The following is a 15,763-nucleotide window of genomic DNA, read 5'->3' as shown; positions in this document are numbered from 1 at the left end:
ACGAAGCCATTAAACTCAGATGCTGTGTTGAGTATCCATAAATTTCATTGAAATATAACAATGAAAAGGAAACTTTTCCAAATTTCTGAAATGAATTAGAATCCAGAGATTAAGGATAGAGAACCAATCCACAATACTATTCAGTCATCAACCTCCATATCTGGGCAGAAAATGCACCACGCCAGGATTGCAGAGGATGGGAGATGCATCCTGCATCTGGTTTAGTAAAGGTGTAATGTAAAACTACTTCTGGACACTTTGTAGAAATAAAAGGAGAATGTCACCCAGCATCAATATTTTTTGATATGCAGTGAGATTGTTTTTCCCCCAAGTTCTAGTTTTAATTCAACATGTAATGGGTTGCAAGAGTGACATGTTTAAAAGATCTCGCTAATATAAATATTTAAAATTTTATCCTCTTGTACTACTTCTTTGAGACGACTTTAACTTTGGTGTGTTCTTTTCAGATGAACTAAAACATATCATTGGTGCTGAAACAACACGGAAAGGCATTTTACGAGTCTTTGAGATGTTCCAGTATAACCAGTTAAACCGAAGGTTGGTCTATGTGTTTCTAGAAGGCTTCCTTGAAACGCTTTTTCCCCAATACAAATTTCGTGAGCTCTTCATCAAATTGCATTCACGATCACAGCGGTTGCAAAAATACAAGCAGAAGTCTCAGTCAGTTCAAGTTGCTTCCTCTCAAAAGAGGTGACACTTCCAGCATGAAAACTGTGCCCTATGGATTGGGTCTTGTGCACCTGCCCTAGTTCAATCTATGTTACAGCAGTTTCTCTGGGGCTCTGAAACATACACAGCTGCAGTTATGATGCCATCTTTTTGTGCCAGCCTCTAGAGCCATGACTCATTGGCTTACTTCAGATGATGTTTGTCTGCTGTTTTTGAGTTTTTAATGCACTTTTCTCTCATAATATTCCTGTGTATCATAACTGTTTTATATTTATTATAATGTCTTCAAAGCTCATTGAGAAAATGTGATTAATTCATAATAGAAGAGCTGTAGATGCATGGTTGAACTGCATCTTGTAGCTGTCTCCTTGTGTCTAGTTAGCGTCAAATCAATTATGCAGCCACTGAATCATCTCTCAGACAGGTAATGGGAATAGCAGTATTGCTTAAGGATAGGTCAAAGCACAATTATGATTTTGCATTTGAATGAACTAGTGTTTATCCAGTTTGGAAAGCAAATGATGAATTCAGCACAAATCAACATTTTTGTTTGAGAAAATGTGATGGCTGATGGGCATCGGTTTTAAAAAGGACAGCATTAAAAGAGTACAAATATGTGTTCAATTATATGCCCCTAAAAAGCCTAAATGAATATCTTTTGTAAGCAGGAACAGAATTCTAGGTATTTTAACTGATGTGGATTTGATCTGGTATCTCAAAACTTGATCACTGATCTGAGAGAACCACAAGAATAGGTTATATTCCACCCACTGCCTGCACATGTCAAAACAGCTGAATAAAGCAGTCTTTTTTAGTTGCATACATGTCTGTGCTTGGTCCATAAGTCAAGGAGTTACTGAGCCGTGTATTTTCATACAACCGTAAAGCCTCCAGAGATTATTGTAAATTTTAATGTACAGAGATTTTAATGTACTTTAAAGTTGGGTGTGTTCAAGATAACAAGTGAGTGCTCTGATTAGGATTGATCAGATTAATGTTGCCACTCTAGCAAATATAATTTGAAATTAGCCTTAAATGTCCCGTTTAAAAATAGTTTTCTCATTTTAACCCGACCGGATTGTTTCCAAATACTGGTTTTCACTTGTGTATGGTAAATATTTCAACAGAAATAAGTGCCCATTTCTGCAATCGTCAGAAAGCTATGATCTGTAAAATGTAATTTGCGTATTACCAAATCTTATTTCTAGCAAACATCTTTATGGAAATTAATTTAAATGGGCCCCATCCACATACTTTATACTGAGATTTTAATTTTGTGCAATATTTCTTTAGCATATGTGCGTTTAAATAAATTGTAAAATGAAAAATTTTAAATGTTTTGCAATGTATGTTTAACAGTCGTCTTAACCCAACAACGTGCATTCTGTTGTTGATGCATTAGTTTATTTAAGGACTTGTTTTAAAAGTCTAGTCACTCCTTGTAAACTCACTTGTCACGGATGAAATTTCCTCATCCGAGCACGGCTTGTAAACTACAGGGGGATCTTAAGAGCACATGGTAAATAGCTATTAATGAATTTGTGCATTTCATTGTACAGTGTCAACAGTGTGCCTAATTGTACTGTCAATTTTTCTTATTTCTGAAAGAACAAATGTCAATCAGAATGTCTTGGTGGTTTTTAATAGACTGAAGAGGAACTCTAAATTTTTGAGTTTGCATTATGCTATTAAAATGTTCAATAGAACACATGATGAAAAGTATCACACTAAATAAAGTATTAACTGAACTAAGACTTTTACTTGCGTTTCATTCATATCAAGTTCCCTGTACTTATGTAGGGAGAAGTTGAATGTTTGAGTGAGTCTCTGAAAGGACAGACTTGGAGTGCAGCAGATACTGTTTTGAATACATGCTGGCTGCTTAATGGCATGGCATCTTCAAGTTGCTGGGTGTGCTAAGCCTGAAAGTGGAGGTTGATGGAGATATGTCCCTTGTTGGCAGGCTGCAGCATGCCTCACTATGAGGTGAAGTGTGCTTGTTTACAGGATTTGGTACTGATTCCTCTTCTGAGATCTAATAATCTTCTGTTTCCAGTGTTGGTCATTTCCACCAGAAGTCCTACACCCAGCTGCTAGTCATCACAATGGCTGTTTTTTAAAGAAGGCAAAGATGGATGCCAGAGGACCAGGGTTGATGCCAAACTCAGGAACAGTAACACCCAGCTTGAAGATGGGTCACAGCCACAGTGCCTCTCAGGAGGCCGAGAGACTTTTGGTCTCAGCTCCATTTCCTGGGGGTGAGTGGGGCTGTGAATGGCCCAGGACATGCTGGAGCCATGCTGGTTACTGAAGCAGGACCTGAGGGCTGCAGGAGTGGGAGGCTATTCTTCTGGTGGCTGTGAAGGTGATAATCTCTGAAAATCTATGAGAACGACTCCTTCCAGGGTGCAGTGGATGAACTGTGTGGGATCTCTCAGTCATGCACCCGCGAATCCATCAGGATAGTGACTGATACTATCTGTTCAAGATCAGACTCGTCCATTTCCCATTGACAAGGTTGATGCTGCAGCTGGGCAGTAGGATTCAGAAACAACTTGGTTCCCCAAGTGCAGAATGTCATTGATTGTGCACATGGCACTGAGAGGGCACTGTTTCAACGCTGCAGAATTCATCAACAGGGAGGCGCTCGTTGGATTCATGAGTAGGTGATCTGTGCTCATTTCCTGGAGGTATGTGTTGACTATTCTGGCAGCTGCCACAATTCCTACATCCTGGAGCACTCATTTACCTGCTGAGTTTGAGGGTCCAGATGTCTTACAGATAGTTACTGGGGGACAAGAGCTACCTACTGTGATACCATTGCATAACCCCCGATGGATGTGTTGACCAGCGCAGTGATGGGATAGATGATAGGGGTTGTTTAATATATGGTTCTTCTGTTCAGATGGGTGGGGACAGTTTAAACTATATGTGCCACATTATCCTGCTGTACTGTACTCTGCACAATTGAAGCAGACAATGAGGCGATGTGTTGAATTTTGAGGAACTGGGGAAATGGGAGCTTCCAATTATGCATCTCTCCTTGTCCATGATGGAGCTCAGCTGCATCAGGCCTGACAAACCACACAGGGCATCTTTGACTAACAAAGAACAGAAATTGATAGAGAAACTCAGCAGGTCTGGCAGCACCTGTGAACATTGACATTTCAATTCCAGTGACTATTCTTTAGAACTCAAAACATTAACCTTATTTTCTCTTCATCCACCTTCATGGTTGGCAAGCCCAGTAACTTGAAGGTGCCGTGCCAGCTAAGCAGCCACGTGTTCTTCAAAACGAAGTGCCTGCTGTACTCCATGTCTCCTATCCTAGACTCTCTCAAACATTCAGCTTCTCACTGCAAAGATACAGGCTATTGTTACAGAAAGGTGATGAAGCGATGGTATGTGTTCACACAGCATCCTTGGAAGCTGCATGAATAATGGTTCACCTTTGGCCAGCATTGCCCTTTTGTAATGTTCTTGCTGTTAATTTGAACTTTGTGGAGATGCCCAAATTCAAGCATCACTGACATGGTGCCAATTGCTTTTAACTAACACCAGATTCCTAAGTACCGTCACTCTGCAAGCATAACAAATAAATGAGAGGTCCTGCTTAGACCTGATGAGTTTCTGTAGCAATTTCCATTTTGTTTTTTTCCCCCCTCATATATCCAGCATCTTTAGTTTTACATTAGTTCTTTGGCACCCACATTTAGTAGGTGAGAGCTGGGTGCAACAGACCATCATGGACTGTTAAATATTTGTTGGTTACAATGCCACAGCTTTGTCTGTGTTCATATTTGCTTTCTGTAAACAAAATCTCATCTTTGGACTTATCCAATTGCTTGCATTTATACGATGTTCCCTATTGGGCAATGACAGGCTTTGGGCCGACAGTGTACATTGGAGATTTAGATGTGATGTAACCAGGATGGGTAAAGTGTGTGATTTGGTGATAATGCAGCAACAAGATTAAGAGAATGAGTTTATGTACAGAAAGGGGTACATGCCCTAGGCAGCATGGTTTTACAGCTACTGGGCCATGACATTACTGATAAGGGGCAATACCCAATTGAAAGGCTTCTGTGCACCAGGACATGTGTTGGTGAGATGGTAGTCTTTCACTGCCTATCTGCTGAATGGCAAGTTGTTCTGGAACAGTGCAAGTCAAGGTGCTTCTGGAGTTGGACATTAGGTACACCATATAGGAGCGGGGTAGATAGTTAACAAGACTAGTTTGATAAGACATGGTTTAGAAAAAATTGTTAGGCTTTCTGGCGCAAATCCTATTAAATAAAACTCAATACAACTCTGGCTTGGCCAAGAAAAAGTAAGATTCAGCCCATAACAACTAAAGAAGAGAAAACATCATGGATCAGCTGCATAAAATAAATAAATCCTTCTTGACTGCAAAGCGAAAGCAGTTCAAAAATAAAAGTAATAGATGCAATAAATCTCTTTTGCATGGACCTTATCAAATGTTTTTGCATCTAAATAAACCACTGCATTTTTTTAAAGAATTATAAGATTGATGAAGCCTTACTTATCCCTACTTATTCATGTTTCAATGCTTAATTATTTCATGCCATAAATACCTTGCTTATCCTTGCCTCTTGCTTTGAAGGGGGTCACCACTAATTCCTCTGAGGCAAATTCTCTTTCCAAACATTTGTTATTTTTGAAAGGTTATGGTCCAACATTCTTCTAATCCTGGTCTAGCTTCCAATTCCAATGAGTTTCTTCTCACCCTTATGTAGCAAAATGTAAATTACTTATTAATTGACTTAATTATTAAATTACTTAAGCTCTATCATTCTCTTGTATCTTGGATGGAAATTGGTTTCCTACATATACCCATTGCCTCTTCTTTCTGTCTTTACTATCTTAGTATAAAACACCTGTAGAAAACCTTTTTTTTTAGAAGGAAGTCTGATTGTTGATTACACACAGAAATAAAAGTAGTGATCTTCTAAAAAAAAAATAGAGCATTTTAAAGATCCAGCTTATGGCGTGGGTGAGAAATATTACCTGAAAACTGATTGCGTATAAGGTGCAGTTTGAGCTAAAGAAACTGTATTAACATTTGGATTTTGAGTTAAAAGTTATCAGACCTTTATCTCAGTTGTTGAAATTTATACAGACAGTCTGTTTAAAGGGGCACCCATTATATAAATCAGAGTATGTTTGAAAATTTGTAGCCAAATTTCTTTAGTAATGTAGTCAAAGCATATTTGACTAGAACAGGGGAAAAAATTTTTTTTTAGTTTTCAGATAAGCTTTCAGGAGTCCAATTATTTTGAGCAAGTAAAGCAGCCAGTATTCTCAATATAGCTATGAAAAATGTAATACTGTTGGGAAGGTTATCAAACTTGCAGAATGATTGCAGTTGATGCTGTAGATTTTTCACTCTATCCATAAGCTGAATTCTTGTGTTGTTAAATATTGATGTCTATTCAATGGTTAACTATGTTGGCTGCTACTGAGTTTATCTGTGACAGCTTTTTTTTTGATGGAATGCAATTGGCAATGAAATTTCATTACACTGGGTCTCATTGTAACTAAGGCATTTAACCCTAGAACATTACATGAACTGTTCCCACAGTATTCTTTCTGACTGCAGTAATGCTGTCACTGTTACATCAGCACAGCCGACATTAGAAACAGCCACTTGTGTGAAATCAATCACTTGTATTAATCTGCAGTTTAATTAGATTAGGGTAATATGAACTGGTGGTTGACAGTTGCTGCAGTTTCTACCTTGATGGTCCCTCAAAACAGTGTTAAGGGGGACAATTGCAATTTTGGTAACAAAAGTGCTGAGTATATAATGACTCAAAAAGTAGCACTAAACTGGGATGATATGTTAAGTGCCTGAGTTAGCTCACTGTAAGGTGATATATTTTGCATATGCCTGCTTTGAACCAAGAGGAGTCTGACCTAGATGATGACCTGATTTTGTAATCTCGTACTTAATAACAATTCTCATGCTTTTCAAAATGCCTTGACAATTTATTGTCTTTTCATGCCTCGCCCTCAACTGAGGTTTACAGTAGTCCAGTCTCCAGTGAGTTTTTAATCCTCCTCTCTCACTTCTGAGAACCACCTTCATACAATAGTCAATTCAGCTATTTCTGAGACTGGTGGCAATGCCAGCTTTACATTTCTTGTAAACTGCTCATTGCATCTGTCAGATGAGAATTCTCCAGAGGTTCACACAATCAGCTGCTGCTTTTCTCTGTTATATCCTATGCCTGTTTATAAAACATAAGTTCATAGATTACAGTTTCTTTTTTAAAGCGAGCATTGAAAACATACATTTGTCTGCCAGATTAGACTAAATTCATTGAGTAAATTTATTTGATTTTCTAAGCAATGGATCATAATCAGATCAAACTGAGAAATTATTAATGCGTACATGAAAAATAACTGACTATTGCATTGGGTTTAACATGACTTCTTTCATTTCTTAGTTTCAAATAGGCATTCAAACTATATAAGATGATAAGTTATAGGAGCAAAATTAGGCCACTCAGCTCATTAAGTCTTTTGCTGTTTAGTTGTGATTGATATGTTTGTCATCCCCACTCTCCTGCCTTCTCCTGGGAACTCTTGATCCTCTTACTAATCAAGAATCTAACTGTCTCTGACTTAAATGCACTCAATGACTTAGCCTCTACAATCTTCTGCGGCAATGGGTTCCACAGATACACACTCTCCTCATCTTAGTTCGAAAGGCTTATCCCTTGTCTCAGAGGCTGTGCCTGAGAGAAGGTGAGGACTGTGGTGCTGAAAAAGCACAGCCAGTCAGGCAGCATTCGAAAACGGGAAAGTCGAAGTTTCGAGCATAACCTCTTCATCAGGAATCACTCTCCTGCTCCTTGGACACCGCCTGACTGGCTGTGCTTTTCCAGCACTGCACTTTTTGACTCTGAGGCTGTGCCCTCAGGTCCTAGTTTCTCCTTCTCATGGAAACATTTTTTCCAGGTCTACTCGATCTGAGCCTTTCAATATTCTCCCTCATCCTTCTAAACCCTGAGTACAGACCCAGAGTCCTGATTTACTGCTCATATGACAAGCCTTTCATTCCCAGGATCATTCTTGTTTACTTCCTCTGGACACCCCCCAAGGCCAGCTCATCCTTTCTTAGATGTGGAACACAACTGTGCTCATGGTATTCCAAATGTGGTCTGACCAGAGTCTTCTATAGCCTCATCAGTATTTCTCTGCTCTTGTATTCTGGACCACTCAAAATGATTACTAACATTGTATTTGCTTTCCTAACTGGCAATTGAACCTTTATGTTAACTTTGAGTCCTAGTTCAGAATTGCCTTAAGTCTATTTGTGCTTCAGATTTCTAAAACTTTAGAAAATAATATATACCTCAATTTTTTTTTCTATCATATGGCAGTGACTGCCCCTTAGGGGTTCCTTCACCTTAGGCTCCCTAATCATGTCTGCCTTATTACACAACACCAATTTTGGAACTGCGTATTCCCAAGTGAGCTCTGCCAAAAAAATGTCTTCTAAACATTTCACAAATACCTTTTCTTGGGATCTGTTACTAGCCCAGTTTTCCCACTCTCTGAATGTCGAAGTCTCTGATGACTATTGTAATAATGCCTTTTCCATCTCCTAATTATTTTCTTCCCCACATCCTAACTACTGCTAGGGGACCTGTACATAACTCCAATCAACGTGTTTTTTTCCTTTGAGGGTACTCTACTCATACAGATTCTACACCTTCCATTCCTTTATCACTTCTTGCTATTGATTTAATTTTGTTTCTTACTAGCGTGGCAACCCTGCCCACTGTCCTCTTTTGTCTGTCCTTTCACTAGAATGCATATCCTTAGATATTTAATTCCCAGCTCTGATCCTCTTGCAGCCCCATCTCTGTGATCTCTACAACATCGTACCTTCCAATTTCAATCTGCGGTTTAAGCTCATTTACCTTGTCTTGTTTACTGCATGCATTTAAGTACAGCACCCTCATGCTTGCACTGGCTGCTCCCCTTTTCATAGTTGTCACCTTATCTGCTGTGTCTGAAGTTAGATTCCTCACTCTTTCCATACTCTGCTCTATTACTTGTTCTGGAAACTTTCATTGCCTATCTTGAGCCCACCTCCTTTAGCTAGTTTAAAGTAACATTCCATCTAGCCTTTCCATTAAGATCCTGGTCCCAATCGTACAGTTCCCTCCTGTACCAATACTGATGCCAGTGCCCCACAATGTTGAACCCCTCTTTCCCACATACTCTTTTAACCATATGTTCACTTCCCTAATTTTTTGTATCTCTGTCGATTTGCAATATTACACTAATGCAATTGGAGAAATACACCCTGGCAATGGACAATGGCCTTAATGTACAATGTCCATGCAAAGTAGAGATGGCTATTTATTCCAATTGCTTGATTAGCACCATATCTGCAAATTTCCATTCCCTCCACCACTATCACTGATATCAGCAGTGTATGCCATCTACAAGATGCACTGCAGAAATTCACCAGGGATTCTTAAACATCACCTTCCAAAACCACAACCACCACCATCTCCAAGGAGAAGGGTGGCAGGTAGTTTATGTGATGGCCCCTCATTTTCAGTAATTTGTATTTGACATAGACTTGTACGCAGCGAGTTGTTTATGATCTATAATGCATAATCTGAAAGGGTGATGGTATCATAATCAATCGTGACTTGAAGGGGATTCAAGGATGTAAAACGCAATGCTATGGTAAAAGAGGCAGTAGTTAGTCAAACAAATTGACTCTCTGAAAGAGATGGTAAAAGTGAGGGCTGCAGATGCTGGAGAGTCAGAGTCAAAAAGTGTGACGCTTGATGAAGGGCTCATGCCCAAAACATCAACTGTCCTGTTCCTCAGACACTGCCTGATCTGTTGTGCTTTTCTAGCACCACACTTTTTGTCTCTGAAAGAAATAGCCCAGTGATACAGAATTTAATAATTGCACAGTCATCTTGCTTGTCACAAAAGTGCAATGCAATCCCAATACTAGCCAGTGTACCTGGACTTACAGTAGAAAAAGACAGCTGGAGTTCTCCACTTCTGAAAACTATCTTGAGGCTGAGTATGTGCAACATTTAAGGGTAGAATCACGATTGGATTGATTGTCTTGCACGATAAAAATTAATGCTGATGTTCACTGTCTGATTCTGTAAGCAAAGAATGGCCAGTTAAGCAGAAGTGCTGCTACACTAATGCAATAATTTCTTCCAAAAATATACTTCCCATAAAATTTTTAAGTACATTATGTGACAGTTAAAACTTGACATTATATAAAACTCAGTACCCTTCAACTTCTTTCATTTGCAGTGTGTGGCACTCTTAATTGTCATGAGGTATGTCAGTTCCAGGTTATCTTTTCAATACACATTTCATGTTAAACATACAGCCCTCAAAGGAATTTACACATAATCTGGCATTTCTGCACATGGTGCCATGAGGGCCTTACTCAGTGGCCTTTCCTCTTGTGCAACGGGCAAACTACCAGAAAAACCACCTTTCGAAAAGTGGTTGTGCATGTTTTCTTTACTGATTGATTATTGCAGTAGCCCTGATGACTTGAATGCGAGGAAGAGTGATACCAACAACATGGATTCTCAATCCCTTACAAGCAGGAGTAGTCCATGGAAATCTGTCTTGCTCCAAATGTTACTCTCAGCTAATTACCTACCGACAACTGACCTGCTGTACATGACCCTGACCCTAACCCTATCCCTATCCCTGACCTGCTGTATGTGATCCTAACCCTAACCATACAACTGATCTGCTGTACGTGACGCTAACCTTAACTTTAACCCTAACCTACAGCTGACCTGCTGTACATGATGCTGACACTTCATTGTAAAAGTAGAAAAAGAGATGTTAATTCCACAAACTGACATAATATATCCATAAATGGTTTTGAAAGCAGGTTGACAGCTTATTTAGCATTCTAGTGATTGAATTTATAGCAAACACTTGGCATTCATAGTAATCCATGGAATTATTTAAATTAATGCATTGTTTAAAATCTGGTTTTAGATTGAATCATCACTTTGCTGAACATCTCTGTTCAGTCAACCAGGATGACCTTGAATGCCCAGTCATGTGTCATCATAATTCTCTGTCTCACTGCCCTTCTGAGCTGTCTATCCATAACCTCCCAAATTATTCTAAAATAACTCAATAGAAGCTTGAGGAATAACATGCTTTCTGTTGATAAGGCAGCTTTCAACTTTGTCTCAATCTTAAATTTAACAAGTTCAGATAATAACCATTATCATTGTTTTCATTTGGTTGGTAGTTATTGATAATGACTTTAGAATCATTTACAGTTCCTCAAGACCATCTTTTGCTTTTTCCATTAGAATCACCTTTTGCCTTTCACCATTAGCATTTTTGTCATTCAATCACTTTTCCCTCCAACCATATCATAGACCTTCTCATCAGCTTTTTCCTCCACTTCTGCCCTGTCCCTCCCACACTCTCACCTCTTTGCTTCCTCCATACTTGCTTGAAACTTGTTACAGTCATAAATAGAGAGAGACTGAAAGGGTTGAGTTCACAATTTCCTGGTACTGCCCAGCAAGCTGCCAAGTCTTACTTCCAGACAATTAACATTGAACCTGAATTGAGAGGTCGCAGGTACCCATTCAGAGACTGTGGCTGGTAGTTAGACTGGTTAAGTGCACCATTGAGGATTAAGTGAGTAGTGAGCTGGAATTTTCCAGGTAACAGATGTGCCCTCACAATGGCTGAAGACTGGATAATGAATTAGAGCAGCTTTTCAGTAAAAGATAGTTTTAAGGAAGTGGTCAGAGTGCATTTCACGCCTCATTGAATGTATCTGCATCTCAAATCTCCATAATCACATAGTGGCAATTATAAGAGGGCCACAGCACCCTCATGGAGGAGTGTGCCACTTCAAGACACCTGGGGTTGTTCCTCCATTTGCATCAATACTTCCCCCTTTCTAATGGATATTCCAATCTAATGGTACTGCAGGACTTCTGGTAGCATTTCTGGATTTGTCACCTGCATTTACAGCAAGATCAGGATACCAAAATGACCATTTGACCTGCTGTCTCTCTTTCACCATAAATGCTGAATGACTGTTTTCCAATTGGACTGTCAATTGCTTCTTCTATTCCAAACACAAAGCTGAAAGTACGTACTTTTTTTGTTTTCTTAGAACGAAGTTAAAACTTGTTTCTAAGTTCAAGTTAGTTAATTTTTTCTCTATCAGAAGTAATCTGAGATAAAAATCACCTCAGATTCTAAGGCTGAAGCAGGCACAATTAAAAATATAAAAACCGAAAAAAACAGCTGATGCTGGAAATCAGAAGGAAGGACAGAAACAAAGATAACCAATTCTGAGGAAGGTGCAAATTTCTGCAGATGCTAGAATCTGATCTGAAAACAAAAATTGCTAGAGACCACAGTGGCATCCATGGAGAGAAGGTAAGCTCTGATGAAGAGTCATCTAAACTCAAAACGTTAGCTTGCTTTCTCTCCATGGACGCTGTCTGACCTGCTGTGACCTCCAGCACTTTTTGTTTTCAGTTCTGAGGAAGAGTCAATAGATCCGAAACGTTACCTCTGATTTGTCACCACAGATGCTGCCAGACCTACTGAACTTTTCCAACAATTAAAAATATCATTGCCATAAGTACCAGCTGTAACATCTCACTCTCCCTTGTGAAAACCAAAGCACATAATATTCATTACGACAGATCTGTCTCTGACTATTCAGAAAAAGCACGTCCCCAATATGTGAGCATGACATAACTTGTTTCAATGGCAATACATCTCACTTATTTTTGTGACCAATTTGTAAATTTGCATTAATTTAAACTATTCTTGTTAAAATAGTTTAGTTGTCACTTTGAGTTACCAGAGATACACAAGTAGAATGTACAGCAGTTATCAATGGGAGAACTGAAGAATTTACTGTGAATAGCCTTTATAGAGGTTGGGATTAACACTTCAGTGGGGAGGATGGTTAACAACTTTGCAATCACTTTATTTTGACTGGGCAATGTACTTTTACAGAAATAATATGCTGAAAAACAAAGCAAAATAGAGATGGAACTTTCTCTAAAATCTATGAGGTCATGTAATGATTCCTGTGATTGTATTCTCTTACTTTCTGTTTCTGCCATTGAATCAAAACTTAAAGAGCAGAAAAAGGTCAGTCAGTTTAGTTCTATCCTGAAATTTTAGAAGAGCAACTTTAGCCAAGTCCTAGGCGCCCACGCTTTGCCTGAAACTCTTTCAGTTTATCATCCTTCAACCCTAGTCCAACGCCTAGTGGGCGGCACGGTGGCACAGTGGTTAGCACTGCTGCCTCACAGCGCCAGAGACCCGGGTTCAATTCCCGACTCAGGCGACTGACTGTGTGGAGTTTGCACATTCTCCCCGTGTCTGCGTGGGTTTCCTACGGGTGCTCCGGTTTCCTCCCACAGTCACAAAGATGTGCGGGTCAGGTGAATTGGCCATGCTAAATTGCCCGTAGTGTTAGGTTAAAAGGGGTAAATGTAGGGGTATGGGTGGGTTGCGCTTCGGCGGGTCGGTGTGGACTTGTTGGGCCGAAGGGCCTATTTCCACACTGTAAGTAATCAAATCTAATCCTTTTCAATAATATTAATGGAATCCTTCCCTGCCAACTTCTCAAGTAGTGTTCCACTGCAGATCATGACGCCTAAGTGAAATAAGATTCTCATTTCTAGATTTCTTGCCAATGATTTTAATTCTGCGACCTCTGATTATTGACCATCTCACCAGTGGGATCAGTTTGTCACTATCTATCTGATTAAAATTTATCATGTAAACTATTACTAGATCACTTCTTAACTGTTCTCTATGGAACAAAGAAAATTCTGACTCACCAGACTTCTCAAACTTAAGTCCTTAGTTTTTGATATCATACTGATAAATCAGGTCTGTATTTTACAAAGCTCTGTATATTGTAGTCTCTACATCTGGTTGAAGATAATTCTGGGTATATATTGTCACGTTCCCCTAAGTTCCAGTTGCCTCAACTTAAAAAGGCTCCTGTGTAACTTTGGAATGACTTTGATTGGTCATTGTGTTCAAAACCTACATTGACAAAGCTTTTCTATTACCTTGTCAAATAATTAAACTAATTTGTATATAATTTAGTCTCAACATGTTTCTCCTGATTAACCCATCTTTCCAATGAAAGCTAATTTTGTCCACAGGCAGTTGTTTTCAATAACTTTCCACATCTTCCTATTCTTCTGGATGAATATTTAAGTTGGATATTCACTCTCGGTTGCATCTTGCGATAGTGTATGAATTTCTCTGAGTATAATTAGTAAATGTCAAATAAAGGTAAGTTAGGACAGGCGGGTGTCTTTCTCAAAGTAAATTCAATGTCTCTTAAGTTCCTCATGGCTCTATACACTTGCTAATTTGTTTATTCATGTTCTCAAATATAGATTAGATTAGATTACCTACAGTGTGGAAACAGGCCCTTCGGCCCAACACCGACCCTCCGAAGAGTAACCCACCTCCCTCTGACCAATGTATCTAACACTACGGGCAATTTAGCATGACCAATTCACCTAACCTGCACATCTTTGGACTGTGGGAGGAAACCGGAGCACCCGGAGAAAACCCACGCAGACACGGGGAGAATGTGCAAACTCCACACAGATAGTCACCCGAGGCTGGAATTGAACCTGGGACTGTGAGGCAGCAGTGCTAACCACTGAGCTGCCGTGCTACTCCAATATAGATCAAGAAAACTTCATTGATGCTACTATCTGGAATTAATTGATGGGATTAAGCATCCTGCCTTCCCAGAAAAGCAGGGCAACTACACAGTGTGTAAAGAAGATACCAACAATGAAATTATTTTAAACTATTTAAAATTTGTATGAAGGATGGAAATTTCCCATCTTGATTGTTAACTGATATTTTTTGGGGTGAGTAAAAAGTAATTGAGTTAAACAGCATGGAACCAGACTCTTTAGTCCAACGTGTCCATGCTGACCAGATATCCTAAATTAATCTAGTCCTATTTTCCAGCATTTGGCCCATATCCCTCTGAACTCTTCCTATTCACATACCCAAATAAATGTTGTAACTCTACCCATCTCCACCACTTCCTCTGGCAACCCGTTCCATACATGCACTACCCTCTGCATGAAAAGGTTGACCCTCAGATCCTTTATAAATCTTGCCCCCTCACCTTCAACCTATGCCCTCTAGTTTTAGACTTGCTTGCCCTAGGAAAAAAGACCTTAGCTATTCACCCTATTAATGCCCATCATGATTTCATAAACCTCAGCCTCCGACACTCCAGGGTAAAATGTCCCAATCTATTCAGCCTCTCCCTATTGCTTAAATCTTCCAATCCTGGCAACATCGTTGTAAATCTTTTCTGAACTCTCAAGTTTAACAACATCTTTCCTTTAACAGAGAGACCAGAATTAACTGTGGTATTCCAAAAGTGGCCTCACCAATGTCTGGTACAGCCGCAACAAAACATCCTAACTCCTACACTCAATGCACTGACCAATGAAGGCAAGTGTGCCAAATGTATTCTTCACCATCCTGTCTATATGCAACTCCATTTTCAAGGAACTAGGCACCTGCACCCCAAGGTCCGTTTGTTCACCAACACTACACAGGATTCTACCATTAAGTGTATAAGTCCTGCCCTGATTTGCCTTACCAAAGTGCAACATCTCATATTTATCTAACTTGAACTCCATCTAAAAGAAAATGCCCTCTGGAACTTGTCTTGCAATGACTGCTTTAAAACGATCCTCTCCAGTTCTGAAAGGCAAACTTTGATGACTATTATCGAAGCACACTCAGCAAACTTTGGTCACTCTGTTCTCCGCTTCCCCCACCCCTGAGCAGCACAGTGGATAATCAGACAGAGTGGCGGGTGACACCTGTTATCCCTATCATGGATTGTTTTTCTTCCCACAGCATTTTACACCTCTTAATTTAATTTGTGACTGGCCCCTGCACTCCTCCCAGCTGTCCAGAGAGAGTGAACATTCCAGCTGGTGTTATCAGGAGCTTAAAGGGGCTTAGA

At 39.6% G+C, this 15,763-nt stretch overlaps 1 protein-coding gene and 1 long non-coding RNA gene across 2 annotated transcripts in view; one reads left to right on the top strand and one right to left on the bottom strand.

The window, feature by feature from the left end:
- snx13 (sorting nexin 13) overlaps positions 1-2,444 on the top strand; it is a 190,173-nt gene extending 187,729 nt beyond the window's left edge. Inside the window, exon 26 of the mRNA XM_043690995.1 lies at positions 468-2,444. Coding sequence (XP_043546930.1) covers positions 468-715 — 248 coding nt within the window. The 3' untranslated portion in view covers positions 716-2,444. The remainder of the gene's footprint in view (positions 1-467) is intronic.
- A 4,415-nt stretch (positions 2,445-6,859) lies between these two features.
- LOC122549770 lies at positions 6,860-14,141 on the bottom strand. The gene is made up of 3 exons (XR_006311655.1): positions 13,578-14,141; positions 9,723-9,860; positions 6,860-6,941 (listed from the first exon to the last, which is right to left on the bottom strand). It is a non-coding gene; the product is annotated as an uncharacterized LOC122549770 (long non-coding RNA).
- Positions 14,142-15,763: the final 1,622 nt, after the last annotated feature.

Source organism: Chiloscyllium plagiosum, chromosome 5, assembly GCF_004010195.1.
Source record: "Chiloscyllium plagiosum isolate BGI_BamShark_2017 chromosome 5, ASM401019v2, whole genome shotgun sequence".
NCBI lineage: Eukaryota > Metazoa > Chordata > Chondrichthyes > Orectolobiformes > Hemiscylliidae > Chiloscyllium > Chiloscyllium plagiosum.
This window is presented reverse-complemented; position numbering and strand designations above follow the sequence as displayed.